The sequence below is a fragment of the Mustela nigripes genome, chromosome 5, assembly GCF_022355385.1.
Source record: "Mustela nigripes isolate SB6536 chromosome 5, MUSNIG.SB6536, whole genome shotgun sequence".
Classification (NCBI taxonomy): Eukaryota; Metazoa; Chordata; class Mammalia; order Carnivora; family Mustelidae; genus Mustela; species Mustela nigripes.
This window is the reverse complement of record NC_081561.1, coordinates 37,650,771-37,671,044: the sequence shown is the minus strand read 5'-3', so window position 1 is coordinate 37,671,044 and position 20,274 is coordinate 37,650,771. Positions and strand designations below refer to the sequence as shown.

The 20,274-nt window shown below is 37.3% G+C and overlaps 2 protein-coding genes across 5 annotated transcripts in view; one reads left to right on the top strand and one right to left on the bottom strand.

Annotated features, from left to right (window-relative positions):
- Nucleotides 1-18,592, top strand: part of SMAP1 (small ArfGAP 1) — a 166,456-nt gene extending 147,864 nt beyond the window's left edge. For all 4 annotated transcript variants that reach the window (XM_059400161.1, XM_059400162.1, XM_059400164.1 and 1 more), the window contains 4 exons: nt 8,633-8,760; nt 14,272-14,443; nt 15,249-15,562; nt 17,633-18,592. In XM_059400161.1, the coding sequence (XP_059256144.1) occupies nt 8,633-8,760; nt 14,272-14,443; nt 15,249-15,562; nt 17,633-17,767 (749 nt within the window). In that variant the 3' untranslated portion in view covers nt 17,768-18,592. The remainder of the gene's footprint in view (nt 1-8,632; nt 8,761-14,271; nt 14,444-15,248; nt 15,563-17,632) is intronic.
- B3GAT2 (beta-1,3-glucuronyltransferase 2) overlaps nt 17,993-20,274 on the bottom strand; it is a 76,505-nt gene continuing 74,223 nt past the window's right edge. Inside the window, exons 3-4 of the mRNA XM_059400166.1 lie at nt 19,234-19,382; nt 17,993-19,148 (exon numbers count right to left, since the gene is read on the bottom strand). Of these exons, the coding sequence (XP_059256149.1) occupies nt 19,062-19,148; nt 19,234-19,382 (236 nt within the window). The 3' untranslated portion in view covers nt 17,993-19,061. The remainder of the gene's footprint in view (nt 19,149-19,233; nt 19,383-20,274) is intronic.

Genomic DNA, 20,274 nt, shown 5'->3' with positions numbered 1-20,274 from the left:
TACCCTAGCTTTGAGAGAGTTTAGATTAGATTGGAACTCATTGAGAGCATTGTGAACCTCCTCCCTGGTAGCTTTAAGCTCCGCCCTAACATTGTGAACATCCTGTATGGTCAGAAGAGTATGTTCAGTGAACTATTGTAAACTCTTATATTACCCTTTCAAAAAGGAGGAACTGGTTTTACTTCTGTATAAGCACACCTGTGGAGGAAAAAAAATGCAGGTAGAATGAATATATTGCTGTTAGAGAACTGGCAATAGGCAGGTCCTTGCAAGTGGTTCTGAGTCCATGCTGAGGAGAAGTGGCACAAGGCACAAGGGTGACCTTGTGCCATAAGAAAACAGCACTGAATTTAGAGGCAGTAAGTAACCTGTAGTTTATGTAGGCTCTAGTGATTTCATCTGGGGAATGGAAATAAGAACCCAGGGTTGATGGCCAAATCTAAATGAATAAATAAATGTGAGGCATACAGCACAGTAACTTGCACGCAAGCCTGTGCTGAGATTGTAGCCTGAATATTGGGTCAGAGGAGAGGAGTAGGAGATAGCTCAGGCCTTTGAAGGGATGTGCAGAAGAGGGAGTCAAATTATGCTGTATAACCTCCAGATTGTTGTCATACAGCATGGTCTTTGGGTAATAGAGGGTTTGTAGGTCCCTTAAAAGCACTGAGGAAATCTGGTGGCCTCAAATTGAGTCTGTCACCATGTTTTTAAACATTTAGAAAGAAATTTGTTTTATACAATTTGGTTTTATATGTATGTATTTCTTGTCTTCTGAGGCTATAAAATGGTACAGAAATATACAGACACATATTTATTTATTTAAACAGTCAGTTCTACGACATTTACTCCTTAAAGCACTTTTCAGACAGCAGCTCTAAATCGATGTGTGTGGATCTCCTGAAAGATGGACAACACTGCAGGGCTTGCTGCACAGCACTGTAGTCCCCACTCATAAAGGGGTCCCTTCCTCCAGAACTGGCCTGAGTGTGGGGATGGGTAGCATGCATGGAGGGGCTCAAAAGAGAGAACAAATAGAATGAGAGGATTAAGGTCATCTTTTAAGGCCACTTCAGTCATTTTACTATAGTAGCCTAAATATTACATTTTTAGTTTATTGACTAAAAAATAAAAAAAAATAGCTCCATTTAACTCTCAGGCACCTATTTCTTTCTTTCTTTCTTTTTTTAAAAGCATTTGAAAAGAATTTGAAGCTTGAAAATTTTAATATGCATTAAATGGACATTTGTGACTTGAATCTATGAAGTAACACACATGGTTTATTTCATTCCATAAAGCAATTCATGTGTTTTAATACAAAAGAAATTCCAAATAACACTTTTATTAAGGAAAGAGCTTTAGATGTTTTTTTGTGTAGAAAATAAAAAGGGTTCTTTGAGTAACATGAAAATGTACAAAGCTTTAAGAAGTTTTGCCATGAAGGAGAACATTACTACATCTCATGGAAGCAGCCTTTTTAAATCAGTACAGTTTCCACTTAAACTCATTCCTTCTTAGGATGACGCCTCAGTAGTTACTGATGAAGAATTAGACTTGGCGGTGTTTGTTGTAGCAAGGGGGTACTCATGCTTAGTCAAAAACGGTAACGAAAAACATAACATCCACTTATCATATTCTTATCTGCCTTAAACTAGATTAGTAATACATAAAATCTCATGTTGCTCTTTGACATCTTTTATTATTTGTACAAATAGATTATGACCTGCTAATGCATCTGACACTCAAGTAAAGGAAGAATTCAATTAATATTTATTGAGTGCCATCAGAGTTCATGGAACTCTAGTAAATACCAGAAAATGGAGCTTTTGTGTGTGTGTGTGTATGAGTTAGGGATGAGATTGCAGTCTGGAAACTGGAGGATAGAGAATTATTGCTGAGGGAAGAGTGGGATTATATAAGAGAATTGGTTGAGAGAATTCAGTTTGAAATATGGAACAATGCTAAAATTCCCAACTTAAATTTTATCTTCCTCAAATCAAAGGTTAATTTTCTTGCTGCTGCTGGTCAGAGGAGGACCAAAGAAGTTTTTTGTTTGTTTGTTTGCTTGTTTGTTTGTTTTGTTTTGTCCTGTGGAAATTTATTTCAAGTAAGATCTAGTGTGTTTATTACTACTCAGATAACCAGTTACTCAGTAAACATGTCTCCTAGTGCCTTAGCACCATTGTAAGGCATCTTATGACTTAAAACCCATCTGCATCTTATTGAGCAACAGCTCTGGAGTACTACCTGTCAGGTGCTGTGATAGCACGCTTGGAACAGATCTGTAGGTGAGCAGAGCAAGATGTGCTTCTGGCTCACAAGGTGTAACAGTTGTTGGAAGAGAACTACCTGTGTGTGACTAGTTGTGCATGGTGCTGTGGCAGCAGGGATCCACTGGCATGTGGACAGAGAGACTCTGGAGGACATATTTCTGCTTTGGAGAGATAATGCCAGCCTCAATGTCACTGAACTGGAGTGAGGAAGAGCCAGGATTGGGCTTGTATCAAGCATCAAATTTAGATGGTGGCTCTACTCTCTTCCTGGTAGACAAGAGGGCATGGACAAGGGCTGTGGGCTATAAACACGGTGCCAGAGTACAGTAATGAGGCCTGTGGCATATTGGGGCTGTCTATCAATCTAAGTGTATTCAGATGCCATTAAAAACTAAAAATGACGGGTGCCTAGGTAGCTTAGTTGGTTAAGCGTCCGACTCTTGATTTCGGCTCAGGTCGGGATATTGGGGTCATGGGATGGGGCCCCACACCTGGCTCCATGCTCAGTGCAGAGTCTGCTTGTCGTCTTCTGCTTCTTCCCCCCTACCTCTCCCTTTCAAGTAAATAAATTAATTAATTAATTGATTAATTAATTAATTAAAAAAATCTTTTTAAAAAGACTCTATAAATGAAAATATTGAGGTACTTGGGAAGGCCACCACTTTGCAGCTCTGGATTTGGGGTGGAAAAATCAGTAGGCCTGGCTGACCAGATGTGGGTGATGAGTCTATAATGAAAGTGGTATTGGGTCTTCTGGATTTGGGAGTCATCAGTTGCCTTAGAAGAGAGCTCAGGTCAAGTACTGTGCCTGGGCGGGGTAGTAGTAAAGCCAATCCTACCCTCCATGTGGTTTTATTAGAGACATAGGGCAACTTCCACTTAACTGTTTTAACCCTAGATGGGAAAATGTTTCTGCCAGGGTGCTCCAGAAAAAGCTTCTCAGACTGGTTATGGCACTTGAGTTTTCTAGGTACACCATCAGACTTCTGTTGAAATCCTAGATATAATGTGTAAAATTCTCTAAAGGTGATATGATTAAAGTCAGATACTTTATGTAAAGTAATGATGAAAGTATATGGCATTTTTGGTTTTTTACCCTTACTCTTTTGGATTATTGGTGTTAGGTAAGTTCTGGTATAGCCACAGTTAATAGAATCTGCAGTCTTATTCACCATATTGAGGATTTCTAGAAGACAGAGACTGGCCTTCATGACTTTGTCATATTTGAAATGTTACCTTCTTTCTGGGCATCTATCAGTGTCATGAGGCAAAGTAGGCCGGTAAACGCATGCTGGGCATGCCTTATGTTCATGTGAGATGTAGCACTGATTTTAACAACTTTTTTCTTCTTTAGCTCAAAACATTTTAACATTTCCTTGTAAATTTATGGTATGTGTGCAATTTAAAGCAGTCATCTACAGACTCAGTTTTCAGATAAAACACTGGTTTGAAACCTTAAGGTAACATTGAAAGAAAATAGTTACCCACAGGCAGCTAACTCTAGGCTTGATCCCTTGCCTTTAAGATTGAAATTCCTTCTTCATTTTACTGCATTGTCCTAATTTCTTCAGTTTGCTCATTGCCTTTTCAAGGGGTCCTTTGTGCTTCATTATCGTTCTTTATGATGTTGTCCTCAGCTAAATTTCTTCCATTTGCCTTAGGCTTTTCTTGTACTCTGGATCTCCCATTATTTTTATTGTCCACCAACTCCTGTTTCTGCATACTGATGAAAAGGGGCTGCTCCCTCCTCCTGCTGCTGGCTGCTCCCACCACCATTCTGTAGCTGAGGAAGGAGCACAGCACTCACACCGAGGTGCATGTCTGTGGTGAATTCTGATTAGTTTGCACAAACATCCACTTCTCCGTTGCTTTTGTGGCCTGTGAGCTTTTATTCAGTCAGCAAAGACTGAGCTGTTAGTGGACCTTTGATCAAAAGGATTCATTGAACTCACTGTGGTATGTAAATACTCTGTTGACCCGGGGCTGACTATACCCCACGCTTGCTTCCCTCAGCCCAGTTTGCTCATTGATGACCACATCCACCTATGTCTTTCCCCAGAAATTGAGAAGATACTAGGCTTGGTAGGACAGTGAAATGGAGAGATGAAGAGGAACTGTGCATGTGGTGCTGAATGGTTTTTGAGCCTTTGGTATCACTGCTGCTCTTAGTGCAAATAACTATAAACTACTTAAAAGTTGGCTTTTAAATTTCAGAATTTTAAATGATGTCTTTATAATTAGGTACAGTTTTAATTACATGATTTCTGATAAAATGTGGTTTAAAGTAAAGAGCACTCACTAACCTAGGGGCCAGAAGACTCCGTTCTAGTGCACATTTTGCTATTTAACTAGGGAAGTGACATTGAACAAGTCTTTTAATCGGTTGGTGCCCTGGTTTCTGTAACTGGAGACAGTGGAAGGGATGCCTTTCCTGTCTTTCCTAGAGACAAAAATGATAACCTGTAAATATTATTTAAAAATGTCCAGGAAATATGATGTTTAAAATGATGATAGTGACAGTCTTTAACTGTCTTTTTTAAATACTGAAAATCAAAAACACAACCTTCAAAATGAATTGAAACAATCCTTTATAAAGAAGGCTAAACAGCACGCCAGGGTAGGAAGTCAAATTCACAAACATTAAAACCCATAGGAAAAACCATTGAGAATTTGTATTTACTGATTATACAAGGCTGTCTTTGTTTAGGTTAAAGATTGTTTTTCAACAGTTCTCTGAATGCTTAGCTTTTGTAGTAATAAAAATTGATGGGGGTAAAATCCGTCATTTTTAGGGAATTATATGAGGAGAAAACCAGGGTAAAGAGAAAAGAAGGCAGATGTATTGTAGATGTGAAAGCAGAGAAGAGTCACCATGTCTGTCATGAGGTTGGATTGGAAATCTTGGTCAGACCTGAGAGAACGTTCCTCATCTTGGGTTTTTGGAATTAAAATAGTATCTTCCTTAATCATTTGGAAACAGTGGCAACCTTGCCATTAAGATCAGTATTCCTAAGGAAGTGCTTCATCTACCTCATTCTAAAGGATTCCATGGTTCCTTGGACTTAATATGAGTTAACTTTCATGGAAGCTCCACTGTGGTAGATGGGGTTTATGTGGAATGCCTTTCTGAGATTTCAAAAAGTCAGATTTTAAATGAAAATATATTTTTAATGGAATGAGAAAATGAAGCTGTTTACAGTGGTAGAACATGAAGTCATGTGAAGGAAGTGAGCTGTGAAGGCTTTATGTTAAGGACTGTGGATATTTACTGTTTCCGTAGTGGTCAGAGTCTGGAAACCCTAAATTAAGTAGTGAAGGACTGAATAAATAAGTTAGTTTAAGCCCATGCAATATAGAATGCTGTCTACCCTTACCCACACATACACAATTTTATCTAAAGAAAATGACTTTTATATATACATTCTTTTTTTTTTTGTATTTACTTATTTATTTGACAGACAGAGATCACAAGTAGGCAGAGAGGCAGGCAGAGAGAGAGAGGAGGAGGAAGGCTCCCTGCTGAGCAGAGAGCCCGACATGGGGCTTGATCCCAGGACCCCGAGATCATGACCCGAGCTGAAGGCAGAGGCTTTAACCCACTGAGCCACCCAGGCGCCCCTATATATACATTCTTAAGCATGTTTTTGCATTTGTTTCCAAGGCTGTGCTCTAACTCTGTGACTGTGGACAAGTTTAATGGTTTTGTCATCTGCAAATGAGGATAATTAATAGTACCTCTCTCATAGCATCATTGTAAAGACTAAAGAAGTGCATGTATGTGTTTGTGTATTTGTATTTTTTAGACTGGCACGAAACAAGCATTATACTGAGTGTTGGCTGTTATTTTTATTAGTCACACATATGAAGGGTGAAGGCTGTGAAGGATACATGAGGGGTCTGAAGGATAAGACTTCAAAAGCAAAGTACTGTGTGTTGTTTTATAGTTTAGATAATGTACTCCTAGATACTGAATAGAATTTAGATTTGAAAGTATAAATAAATATTCTTAATGAAGTACAGTGTACTACTTAGAACAGACACAAGTCTCTGAAAGATGTATAGTTTATAAATAAAGTATGGAAACTGATCATTTACCCAGAGTAGGTGAACCTCTTGGTTCTCACACAGTGTATCCTGGGCTCACTGGTGTCTTAAAAACTAGATTGACATGACCTGTGGTAAAAATCAATTAATGATATTTTCTCTATTCACCAAAAAAAAGATAATATTTTCTCATTTGTAAGGTACTTTTTTTCATAAATCCGTCCTACTTATTAGTGTTGGCTATTACTTGAGAAGCAGAAAATTTTAACTGAAAACTAGAAATACATTTGTAAAAAACTAGAAACACAAGTTTATACTCAATTTGTCAGGTTTTTGCTTTTTTTTTTACCATTGTCCCCTTCATCATAGTCTGTTTTACGGGACATGTGCTTTTTTTGTGTGAATTTAAACTACATATATAAAATATAGTTGTATTTTCTACTAATAAAATACTTCCTTATTCATATGATAGAATTAAACATGTCTGTTTGTCGAGGTTGTTTCCCTGTCCCCGACTCTGTAGCGTATGGGCACTACTGGCTCACATGTCTTTGTTACTTGAGCTTCTTTACTGAGCTGTTACAGATACCACAAATATGTTCCTTTAATTGTGTTTTTAATCTGGAATATCTTGTCATTCTAAAATAGTTTATTTCTGGTTCGTATTTATGTGATGTATTACACACGATGTTAAGTGGAATGCGGAATGGACTATAAAACATGAAATAGCTCTTTCAAGAGGTCTGACTTCAAAACGAATGCTGCCATTTGTGGTTAGAAATGAAAAAAAAATACTTTCATGAGTCATATTTGAATTCTTTTGTGTCATATTTGTGTCCTAGCTTAAAATTCTATATAAATTGGTAATAATCTGTACATTGTTTTATTGCTTCACCTTTAAAAAGTGTCCGTAGTGCTTAATACAGATAGAAAATACATATATAGGAAACAGACATTTTTTGTGGTTATGATAATGTGACATCACTGAAAAATTAATCTTTTATGAATTTTACTCTGTCTTTTCTAAGTTAAAGAGTAAAAAATACACAATTATGACCATTTATTCATTAAAATTAATGATAATCTGTGATTCACTGAAGCTTAAACAGGGACATAAAATATACCAGTTTCTGTAGTTATATTTCACAAAAGAGAAGAAACCTGTGAGTTTCCATGGGTTGTGGCAGAAAGACCCAGTATATGGTAGACCTTCCATTAAATGTGCCAAATATTTGAAGCCTGACGTGTGTAAGACATCCTGTTCAATGTTGAAGAAATTTTGAACAATGACTGATTTATCTTTAAGGAGTGTGTAGTATATCAAAGAGAGATCAAATGAGATTGTAAATTGTTAAATTAGAAGCTCAATTAGGATGTAAGTCCCAAGAGGTTAGAATTGGGGTACTATGAACTGTTAGTTGGTTGTGGCCACAGCTAACTATGTGAGGTGTCCCATTCCATAGACTGTGATCTCAAAACTCTGTCTACTCCAGCCCACTCCCAAATCTCACCGCTTACATTTTGTAATCTGCACTCATGTAAAAAGGAGATAGAAAATTTTTTGGATGGAGAGTAAGTAGGAAGCTGATATAGGATGTTATCATTGTCAGACTTCCTTCCCTAGTACAGTTGAGTGGCATGGTACTGCTATTGCTGAAGGTGGCCATTCTCAAGTAAAAAAGGGTTTAATTCAAAGTTTTATGGATATTTCCTATAGAATCAGTTTACATAGTTTATGTTTGTTTTCTTTCTTTCTATGCAGTTTTTCCCCTTTTTTGTAACTTGAAAATTAAACATTTCAGACATTTTAAATACTCAAAATTAATTCTAGTGTAGGTAAACAATGTGAAGTGATGTCCATTAGATACACATGTAGCATGTGCACATTTATGGAGAGACATTATTTGTAAGAACATGGTATCAAATGCCAGTTTAGCCAGTTATCTCAAAAGTAGTGTCTGTCTCATAACGTAATAGGGATTAAATGAGTTAATGTATGTACTCAGAACAGTGCCTGGCACATAAGGAAGCATCAGGATACAGAATAACATGAAGTGTAATACCAGTTGTTAAAATGGGATATATTAAACTTGGATATATTATACCTAGAAACCAGTGAGTAAAGAATATTTTGGGGAGAATAAAACTGGAAATAGTTTCTTTGGGAAAGAGGAGAGAGTATGGGGTAGAAGGGGGACATATATTTTGTTGCCAACTTTTGAACTTTTTTTTTTTAAACCATATATTTTTAAAATAATGCCATGTTTCAAGTAATTTAAGAGAATCTACTTTAGGGTGAGACTCTGTATTCTTTTCAGATGGCCCTGCTGAGGCACCAGTGACCAATGGGAATGCAACCACAGTGCCATCCCTGAATGATGATCTAGACATCTTTGGACCAATGATTTCTAATCCCTTACCTGCAACTGTCGTACCCCCAGCTCAGGTATGTAGTAAGAATATGGTTTTATATGATTACTGCTTATTCCCTTTTTGAAAAGTCTCAAGGCTAATAATACATATCTTAATAAAAAATTTTAAAATTAATTTAAAAAAAGAAATGAAAAGCCTCAAGATTTCAATTTTGAAAGAATTATCTCTGAGCAGTCTCTGATTTGAAAGCATTGTTCTTTAGGCCAGGGGTTGGCAAATTAAGGCTGCAGCTCATTTTTGCAAATTAAGTTTTATTGAAACAGCCATTCCATTTGTTTATATATTGTCTGTGGCTGCTTTTACACTACAAAAGCGAGTTGAGTAGTTTCAACAGGCACTTGACCTACAAGCCCTAATTGGTCGCTGTTTAAAGTTTGCTGACTCTTGCTTTAGGCAAACAGTGATGTTTAGAGTGAACCAATGGGAAAACTCAGACTATTTCAACCTTACCTGAGATTAACAAGGTCACTTCAGAGGTTTTAAACCATGGAGTTTAAGTATTGATTACAAGCCAGTAGTTCTTTTTTTATGCTCTATTGAGCCATTCCCAAGATAGTGTTTAATTCTGGCTACAGGAAAACCAAGAATAAGAAATTCTAGCAAATTCAGTACTCATATTCTTTTTTAAGAAGATTAGTTGTTTTAAGTTAGTCTTAAAATCTTTTAACAAGAAAACAAAAAAAAAACCCATCTTTTTAAAAAGTTGAAGTATAATGGACACATAATATTTTTACTTTTTAAAATGATTTTTTAAAAAATTATTTAGGACAATATTAATGATCAGAATATTTTTTTACATGTTGATGGGGAAAATTTTGAATTGTGTTCTTTACATGGAATTTTTTTGCCTTCATTCCTATTTTAAAATTGTAAATTGTTTAAACAATACTTTAAATTTTTCAGCTTTATTGAGGTATAACTGACAAATAAAATGGTAAATACTTAAGGTGTATATTTGATTAACACATCTGTCGCCTTATGTATTTACTTCTTTTTTCTTTTTGATGAGAACACTTTAGCACCCTTTTCACAAATTTCAGTTATTCAGTATAGTATAATCAACTGTGTCACATTATAGGTCCTCACAGCTTATTCATTGTATAACTGACTTTGTACCAACCTCCCTGTATTTCCTCTACTCCTGAGCTCTGGTAAATTACCATTTTGCTTTCTGCGAATTCAATTATTTATTTATTTATTTGATTCCACATGCAAGTGATCCCATGAAATATTTAGCTTTCTTTAAGGTGAATATATGAACTTTTTAGGTAAATAGGTTACTCTTAAGGATACAGTTAAGATTCTATTTTAAGTTTATACTTTATAAATGAACAACAGTTTGTTTCAGTACAGCATAATTTTTGAGGTAAAATATTTCCCTTTTCTCTGGAAAAATGGAGGCAAATGTATATTGTTTGGGTGGAAAGTTTTAATATTAATCTATGTCTTATTGCTTATACTTTTATTACACATATTTTTGTTATTATGATAGTCATTGTACAATTACCAATAGAATTAAGCAAATAAATTTGAGGAATTAGTTTAAATTATCTTTATCAAATAATTTTTTATTTGATAAAAATTTATCAAAATTGTCTGCAGCATTAATGTTTATTTTCAGAAAAGATAGCGTTATTTTATGACTTTGCTCCTTTTCCCTTCCCCCAGCACATAAGAGGAACTGTGTTACCACTGTTACTTCAGTTAACATTAAGCATCTTGTGAATTTGTGCAGGTAGGGGTATTCATGTGGTGATAAAAGTTGTCTACTGCTAATGCTGTGGCTTCAAAAAGAAGCATTTAGAATATTTGACAATTTGAGCATGAAAGGCAGTTTCTTTTGGTCTAGCATTCTAGTGAGGCTGTTTTATCTGCCAGACTTCTTTCGATTCCGCTGGACTACGAACGAGAGTTGCTTTGCAACAGCTTGGAGAATTAGACTCCACATTTGAGGCTTCAGTGTACTACTTCATGTATTCTTTTCAGTATCAAAGCAAGTAGAACAATGCAGACTTCTTGTAACTCTTAAGTATCACCGTGACAAGCAATATGGAGAGAGCTCCTGCCTTTATGAGGGGTTGGTCTGACCTTCATGCTTTGTGCATTCTGCATCAATAACTAAGAGTAACAGGACTGATGTTTTTAAATCACACCTAATTCTTTTTTTAGAATATTGTTTTTGGACCAAAACTGTGCCAGTTGTGTTGAGCCCTATAAAATATTTGGGGAACAGAATTATCTTTCATCTGAACTACATGTAAAGGTTAAAACCCAGATATGTTTTCCAAATAATGTCTTTCAAGATGGGGAAAGGGGAGGGGCAGGTTAAAGTACACATTTTATACATACACTCCTGCTATGTAACTTACTAATTTTGGTGGGTTTCTGTCATGTAAAATTGATTGGACTGAAATAGGAATTACTCTGAACCCCTATAATTCTTTCAGAACTGATTTTTATTCAAAATTTTAATTTTTTAATTTATTATTTATTTATTTATTTATTTATTTATTTATTTTTAAGATTTTTATTTATTTATTTGACGGAGAGAGATCACAAGTAGGCAGAGCAGCAAGCAGAGAGAGAGGGGGAAGCAGGCTCGCTGCCGAGCAGAGAGCCCGATGTGGGGCTTGATCCCTGGACCCTGAGATCATGACCCGGGCTGAAGGCAGAAGCTTAACCCACTGAGCCACCCAGGCGCCCCTTTATTTATTTATTTTTAAAGATTTCCCACTCAGGGGTGCCTGAGTGGCTCAGTCAAGGTTGAGCATCTGACTTGGGCCTAGGTCATGATCTCGGGGTCCTAGGATCAGCCCCACGACTGCTTGTCCCTCTCCTTCTGCCTGCTCCCACTGCTTGTGCTCTTTCTCTCAATTGAATAAATAAAATGTTAAAAAAAAGAGAGAGAAAGAAAGAGAGAGATTCCCCACTCATGTGAAAATGAGATTTACCAGTTTGGTTGTGTAGTCTTCTCAAGAGGGTTAGATATACTCAGTTGACCAGAATGTACATGCATTTTAGAGGTTCAGAGTCCCCAAAGGGGACTTGTAGAAGCCATCCCTTTCTTTCTATCTATAATATACATATACCAACAGTATCCTGACCTGCACAAGTGCTGTGCCCTCTCCTTGTATCAGCCCTCCCGACAGCCCGAGAGTCTCTGGTTAGGGATTCTGCAGCATCCCGAAGTGTAAATTGATAGGCAAATGTTATTATTTTATTCTTGAGTTACACTGCTCTCAAATGGAGCACCAAAAAATAATAGTAGACGTATGAGTGCTTGCTCATCATGCTGTTTGGTTTGGCTCTTTTTAGACTGTGACCGTATTGAGTTAGATATTCTATTTTATCTACCCTCATCAGAAAAAAAATACATGTTTAGAGCATGTGAATATTAGGCTGCTCTAGGAGGAGACTGTGGTTTCATTTTCCACAGTTTCATTTGCCCACAGTTCAGAAGTAGATGATCTTCCTTCTGATGTATCACCAGGTGATGACTAGTAGCTTAACAGTCTTCACAGTGCCTCACTTGTCATTCATCTCACTTCATCTCATCACATAGGCATTTTAATCATCTCACATCATCACAGGAAGGGTGAGTGCAGTGTGTTTGTTTGTTTGTTTGTTTTTTAAGATTTCATTTGTTTATATTTGACAAAGAGATCACAAGTAGACAGGCAGGCAGAGAAAGGGAGAAGCAGGCTCCTCGCTGAGCAGAGAGCCTGATGCGGGGGCTCATTCCCAGGACCCTGATGAGATCATGACCTGAGCCCAAGGCAGAGGCTTAACCCACTGAGCCACCCAGGCGCCCGAGTCTGGTGTGTTTTGAGAGAGACCACATTCACATAACTTTTATTACAGTATATTGTTACAATTGTTCTATTTTATGGTTATTATTAATCTCTTACTGTGCCTAATTTCTAAATTAAACTATCAGAGGTAGGGATGTATAGGGGGAAAAAAACAGCATATATAGGTTTTGGTACTTTGTGGCCTCAGGCATCCATGGGGTACTTGGAATGTATGTTGGAAGGGATGGAAATGGGGGAACTACTGGAATAGGTTTCCCAGCCATTTTGGATTTTGAGCAGGTTCTTAGATTGTACAGAAACTAAACATGATGAAAAGATCAGTGAGATGGTTGCTTCATTACCTGACAGCACTAACAGTAAACACTTTGTGCTTAACCCTGCCACGGAGTCCTTCTTGTGGTCATCAAGCATCTCTGTAAAGTAGGAAATCTTTATTATCCCCAAGTTCAGAGAAGTGAGACAATGGAGATTCAGTGACACTATAAGGATATGTTGTTTTCTTTAGTAAGCAGTGGGATCAAAATTCTAATCCTGGCAGGCTGGCTCCAGAGCTCTTGCTTATAGCCTCTGTGAGCTTCTGTTGCATCATTGGTAGTTCAGATAATACTTTATTCAAGCATATTGTTTTATTTGATACTCCATTATGTCCAGTGCCTTACATATTTTAGATCTTTTGCAAAATTAAGTGGCTTTTCTGTTTCAAAATTTTTGCTTAATTTGTCATAATAGATTCAACATATTGATCTGTTTGAATTTATGTATATGCCAAGATGGCAATTTTTTGCTAGGTTTTTTTAGCCAACCTATTAAATGTCTGAATTTTTAAAAAATTAAGACAAACATATGCATGATCTTTAACTTGTACCTACCACTCTCACTTTGTTCTATAATTTAAGGCTCTTACCCAGTTTTTATTGTTCTTAGAATTCTTTGAAACTCTTCATATTTAAAACAATTTCATGTAAACAAATGTGATTGAATATTTAATATCTGTAGAGATCATTATACAGTCACAGCTATAATAACCTCACTTTAATCTGTGTGCAGATATAGATTAAGTGAAAAAATTTTTTTGTATCTACATGTTTATTTTTGTGTTCCTTTGCTACTTGTCCGAAGGTGGGATTGAAGATATGGTTGAGAGTATAGGTTGAAGTTTTGCTGTGCTTCATTTCTGGATAGACTAGAAATATCCTAATGTTGTGGTTAAAGATGATCTAAGTGAGGTTTATAAAAATATCTTGATGCAGCTTTTGAAAAAGCCTTTTCTTTTTTTCAAAGATCAGCCTTTGCAGGATCCTCTTGGAGTCTGCTGTTATTGCCAAGGGATACCAGTTTCTTGGAGTAGTGGTTGCCAAAGGGGATGCCCCAGTATCTCCCAGGAGTGGTGGTCCTCACAAGGCCATCACAACCTGTTGTTGAAGCCACTGTGGTCAGGATGTGATGGGCAAAAACTCAGTGTCAGTTTAGCAAGTAAACGCAGTTCATTCTGAAAGAGCTTCAGCCTACCTCTCTTACAGCAACAGATTCAAAATAGGAAACATTGTACTTTCCTCCTAGATGTTTTTGTGTGGGCTTGTGAATGAGTGGTCCCCTGTAATGTTACCCTATTACCTTCTTCAATTAATTTCTAATTTCATTTAGATTTTAAGTAATAGATAAACTGTGTTTTAGTGTGCAGAATTTGACAGCTTGTTTGGTTTTTGTATCAGGGGACGCCCTCTATACCTGCAGCTGCCACTCTGTCTACAGTAATATCTGGGGATCTGGATCTGTTCACTGAGCAAACTACAAAGTCAGAAGAGGTGGCAAAGAAACAACTCTCCAAAGACTCCATCTTATCTTTGTATGGTACAGGAACCATTCAGCAACAGAGTACTCCTGGTAATTCATTTTAAAATCTGCGGTCAACAACTTGTAGTGACATTACTAGAAATATACCCGTTGTGTTATTTTTCTATGTAATGAGTGCTTTTGTTGCAATTTGTGCAAATACAAAATTGAAATGAATCATTAGAATTAAGCATATTACAGGATTCATAAAACTTTATTCACTTAGAATTAACAAGCTGTTCATGTATCACTTAATATTGTTTCACAAGCTTACAGGACATGGTGTTTGAAGAATTACCTTGATTTGCATGAAGTTTACAACTTTGTATACAGTATTTTTCTGTTAGTAAACAATAAGCATGGTTATCACAAGAATTCCAAAACTTTGAGTTTTTAATTAAAATGAAATACTGCACAGTAAGATTTGTTGTTTACATAATCTATTAGACCCCTTTCCTCTATATAGTGAGCTGAAGTTAGAGAACATCCCACCTGCTTCTATTAAAGGCAGACACCATCAACTCTCACTTGTGTGTTTGATAGGGGGAGCCCAGTGGTACACATCTGCACTAACAGCACATAATCTTATGCAATAGTTATAGAAAATACCGAAACTACGTAGCATAAGATTTATTTGTCCTAATTAAATGTGCTCAGGTTTATAACTGCCTTCTGGAAGTAACCAGTTCTGAGAGTATTGGTATGAGTTTGATCAGTAGGAGCAGACTGGAATTAAAATTTTTGCCGCGGGTAGTTCAGAAAGATGGTGATCCTTTTTCTGTGATTACAGAGGTAAGTGCAGTTGTATACAATAGTCCTGTTTTCTCATTTTCTTCTCATGGTTCTTAAAATGTAGGTGTGTTTATGGGACCCACAAATATACCATTTACCTCACAAGCACCGACTGCATTTCAAGGTTTTCCATCAATGGGCGTACCTGTGCCTACACCTGCAGCTCCTGGCCTTCTTGGAAATGTGATGGGACAGAGTGCGAGCATGATGGTGGGCATGCCCATGCCCAATGGGTTTATGGGAAACGCACAAACCAGTGTGATGCCACTTCCTCCAAACGTGGTTGGCCCCCAAGGAGGAATGGTGGGACAGATGGGTGCACCCCAGAGTAAGTTTGGCCTGCCACAAGCTCAACAGCCCCAATGGAACCTCTCACAGGTAAGGGATCATTTCCAAAATCAAAGAGACTGGATTTATTTTCTAAGTGGTTTTATTTAATCTAACAGCCTGGCAGAAAGATTTGAATAGGGGTAATGTATAAGGTGAGAACTGTTCATAGGTATTACGAAGTTACATCACATAGACAATGAGCTGTCACTGACTGTATTGAGAATATGCTGTAAAGATATGTTAAGCATTTTTTTCATTTCAGGTTATAACACTGGCGAACATCCTATTTGTAATCACTAGAAATTATCTTGGGCATCTTGAGAGACTTCTTGTCTGTTCCACGCCTTCTCCCCCACCCCCCATGGAAATTAGCATCAAGCTTTTAACCCAGCTCCCTGGTGGAATATTTTAATAGTCCACTTAGACCAGCCTCCTCTTCTCAAAGCACTATTTTATGAGGGATATAGGCTGTTCTCTATGTCATTTGACTACTGCCCTTGGCTTTATAAGAAATACTTTTGTTTAAAAACCTTTATAATGTTGGGTTTCCTTTTTACTTAGGGACAGGTTCACATTTGTCTCAGACATCGCTTCGTATGTTAATTTAAAGCCAAAAGCTGACATTTTAGTATACCTTCTTTCGAGTCAGTTTCTCTTTTAGTGCTCCATTATTCTGACCTTAGACTTGGGTTCATGCTCCAGCAACTCTTCCCTTCACAGTTCTTATTTGATGTTCTTCTGGCATTTGGGGGATCTTGCTTTCTATTCTGGTCAGCTGTTTACCTTGAGAGCATTCTGAGAACAGTCTATAGTGATAATTAACATTACCAAAACACTGTATATCACATGAAGGCTTTTATGGTCACTATTTATAGTAATCTTCACACCCAGTGTGGGGTTCATACTCAAAACCCTGAGGTCAAGAGTTCTATCCTCCACTGACTGAGCCAGCCAGGTGTCCCTCTAGTCACTATTTAAAGGAACTACCAGGGGATGGCTCAGTTGGTTAAGCATCAGACTCTTGATCTCTATCCTCTGGAACCTCAAGTACCAAATGGCAGTAACAGCTTTTGTGTAGACAAAGTGCTGAAGCACATCCGGCTCAGGTTAAGGTGCTAGATGAATCCGTAAGGAGTTAGCGTTGGCCCTTACTTCCAGGCGTGCTGAGGGGTGTGCTGTTTTCCACAGCCCTCTCAGTGCAAGATTGTTATAGCGTCCTTTAGTAGGTATGAGGAATTAGACACTTATGCCTTATCAGCAATGTGGGGTACATTAGTGTCTTTGCAAAATAACAAATGAACTTTATTAAGAATACATTCCAACACTGAGCATAGATTTTGAATCCACTCTGTGCTTTGTGCTAAATCTTACCGTTCCTTTACTTATCATCAATCTTAGAAGGGAGAAGGTTAGGATGCTTCTAGACATATATGATTCCAGTCTGGAATAAAAATACAGGTAATCTTATACCTTATATAATGAAAATTAATTTTAGATGTTTAGTGGTTAACTGAGCTAAAGAAAAGTTATGCTTTATGACCTTTTTTAATATTTAGAAAATAGAACCATTTAACATTTTAATAAAGACAGAATAATAGCTGTCATACACAACATATAATTTTGGAATATTTTACTTTCTAAAATTTCCCCATTCCTTACCCTTAAAGCACGACATTCTGGTAGAGTTGAAAGTTAGGGTAGTGGACTCAGATAAAAATTCAAAGATTGCTTTGCTACTTTTTTTTTTTTTTCAATTTGAGGTTAATCTTTGGTGGACAAAAAAAATGAAGTCTTGAAAATGAATAAATAGAATATAATTGAGATCATTTTATGGACAGTGTTAAAAAAGGTGGAAGGAAATAAAGAACAGGCAGGGAACAAAGTAGCTTTCTCTAGGGAAATATTGTTTGGTAGTCTGCTTTTACTCTGGTGCTTTGACTAATTCTTACATTGATGAAAAATACTTACATTTGCTATTAAACATTATCTGATAAATTAATCTCAAATAAAGGCAGCTTCTAATACAAGAGGGTAACTTTAAAATGTCTAACTATGGCTAAAGAAACAAGAATTAAAAGTGAAGTAAGCCTCTTAAAATAAGATTTTTATATTTCACAGATGAATCAGCAAATGGCCGGCATGAGTATCAGTAGTACGACCCCAACAGTGGGTTTCGGCCAGCCCCCCAACACAACAGCAGGATGGTCTGGAAGCTCATCGGGTCAGACTCTCAGCACACAGCTGTGGAAATGAAAACTGCAATGCAAGTTTCATCCAGAACTACCACCTGACATTCCTTGCTAAAACGCATCTAGTTCCCCTGTTTATTCATGTACATATATTTTTTTTTCTTTTTCCCCATTTGTTCATATTAAGAATTATCTGACTGACCGTGTTGGTCTGTACTGATTAAATTTGATGTGAAAAGCAGGTTGAGAAACCATTTTATGTCAAGGGCAGCTTAGCTCCTTTCCCATGATTTCATAGACCACATTATTTGAGAAGCTGCTCAGTCAACTTGCATAATCAGTTTTACTCTCAATAAAATTATAGCTCTAATGTCTGCATATAAGGGAAGTAGTTATCATGTTAGTAATACCTCTAACAGTATAAACCCCACCCCCAAATTAGCCAGTAATCCTGTAGGAAGGTACTGTATGATCGAACATTTAATCATATAAATAGAATGTAAATGTATCACTGAGCACTGTTTTCTAGTGTATCAAAATTCTTTTATTTCATCATTCACTTCACTGTGCTGTTGTTATGATGTGCTTAACAGGGAACGTGGTTAGTGAAAGGAAGATAAACCTGGATGTTACTACAAAACTTAGTTTAACAAATGTTTAAAGAACTCAAATTTTATCTGCCTCTCTTGTAATTTGGAGCTCTTCTTATGTACATAGTGCTAATAACACGAAGACCTTTCTCTGCACTATATGCAAACAGGGTAACTAAACAAAGCCACTTTCAATCCTTGAAGGTATATCCAGGTTTATGACCGTAATTGTGTTTACATCTTATGGTGCCTAGTATTGACAAAATGTTATATCCCTATATTAAACAGATGAATCCATAGACCTTTTATTTTTGTGGGTTTTATTTTCTACAGTGTATACTGCCACCAACCTTACAGAACTTAATTAATATTGCAAAGTGAGGAATTGGGAACATATAGTTGACAAAATGCCTGTTATTTGTTTCTAAAACCTGCTAAGTTCTACCAATTATAAGGCCAAATGGGAAAAAAAAAAGTACATAAGATACTCACAAAGGTATCCCGCAGCGGCACTAGCTGTACTGTACAAAGAACCAGTTCAGTTGTAGGGAAGACATGCAGAACAAATGAAAACAAAAACATACACTTGCTGCCACCCCATCAGCTGTGTGAACTGACCAGCTCTGCTGAAACAGATGCCTTGTCAGATGCCAACATGGGCTGTCGTCCTGAAGCCAAGCGAACAATACCTGAATGTTCTGCAGCCTGACCTCCGGGCTCCTCTCCCACGTCCACTAGCCGGAAAACTGCACCAGCTGCTGCTTCAGTTTATACCTCAATTTTCACTGTGTCCAGGCGGTACTTCGGCTCGTTGGCTAGGTTAACCTTCTCTGTCCGAGTGTGCCACACGAGAACCTGGAGGGGAGGGAAACCTTTTGGGTAGCCACACTTCTTAATGCTGACACTGAACAAGGTCAAGCAGCACAAGTGAAATGAATACCTTGGTGCAGTTACTTGCTTTGGGTTCCAGTTCTTCAACTGTTGTTATCTGTTTTAGAAAATCAGATTCTTGCATCCCTGGCTGGGATCCACGACGCTTAAATACGGCTTTTGGATTGGACAAGATGACTTGAAGACTTACAGCAAATCCTTTGTGAAAAGTTAAAAAAAAAAAAAGACTTTAAAATAAAATACTGGTGTACTTCTCTTTTTTAAAAATTCGGACACATCAAAAATTTTTTTAAGTGCCAAGTATGTGCCAGGTCTTGGTTCACGAAGTTGAATTTAGGCATTACACGTGTGACTGTCTCAAAAGGAAAACCAGTCATTACAATGTAGTACCTTCAGGGCCATGACAAATGTGTGTGCGCGGGGTGAGAGCAGGGACAACATCTACCCCTAAAATACAAAGTCTAGGCTGTTGCTAATCAGCTGCTGGTTCACAGAGGTCCCCACGCCCCGACACTTGGCTCTCTGGGAATGAAGAACTATACATGTGGTTGAAGAGCACACAGACTTACGAATCTTCTGGGTATGAGTGTGCCCACCCAGGTCTCCTGCCTGTTCTTTAACATTTTTATGTGTGCTCTTATCTGAACCAGTGCTGCTGTGGTTGGTGATTTACTTTAAATTTAGAAGACTGGGGAGTAGAAGTCAGTTAGGAAGGAAATGAAAAGTATAGAATCATTTGGTTTAAATTTCCCGTTTGGTTCAACCTGACAAGGGTGGGGGGTTTGGAAATCAGTGCAGGAGGTATCAGTCCCATTTGAGAAATTTGGTTTTGGGGCTTAGTTTCTTGAAGGAAACAAATGACTGTCAATTTCTTTCAATGGTTTAGTCATAAAAATTATTACTATTTATATCTGTAGTTTAATAAACCCTGTTTTAAAGGCTTAGCCAGTAAACACTCTACAAGCTATCTAAGTAAGCAACTGCTATAAACTTTGTAGTTGTTCTGAAAGTCTGAAGCCCTAGACCTCTGCTGGTGATGACTAAGCAGACACTCTAAAGTCAGACACCTTCCCAGAATTAGCTGTGAGGA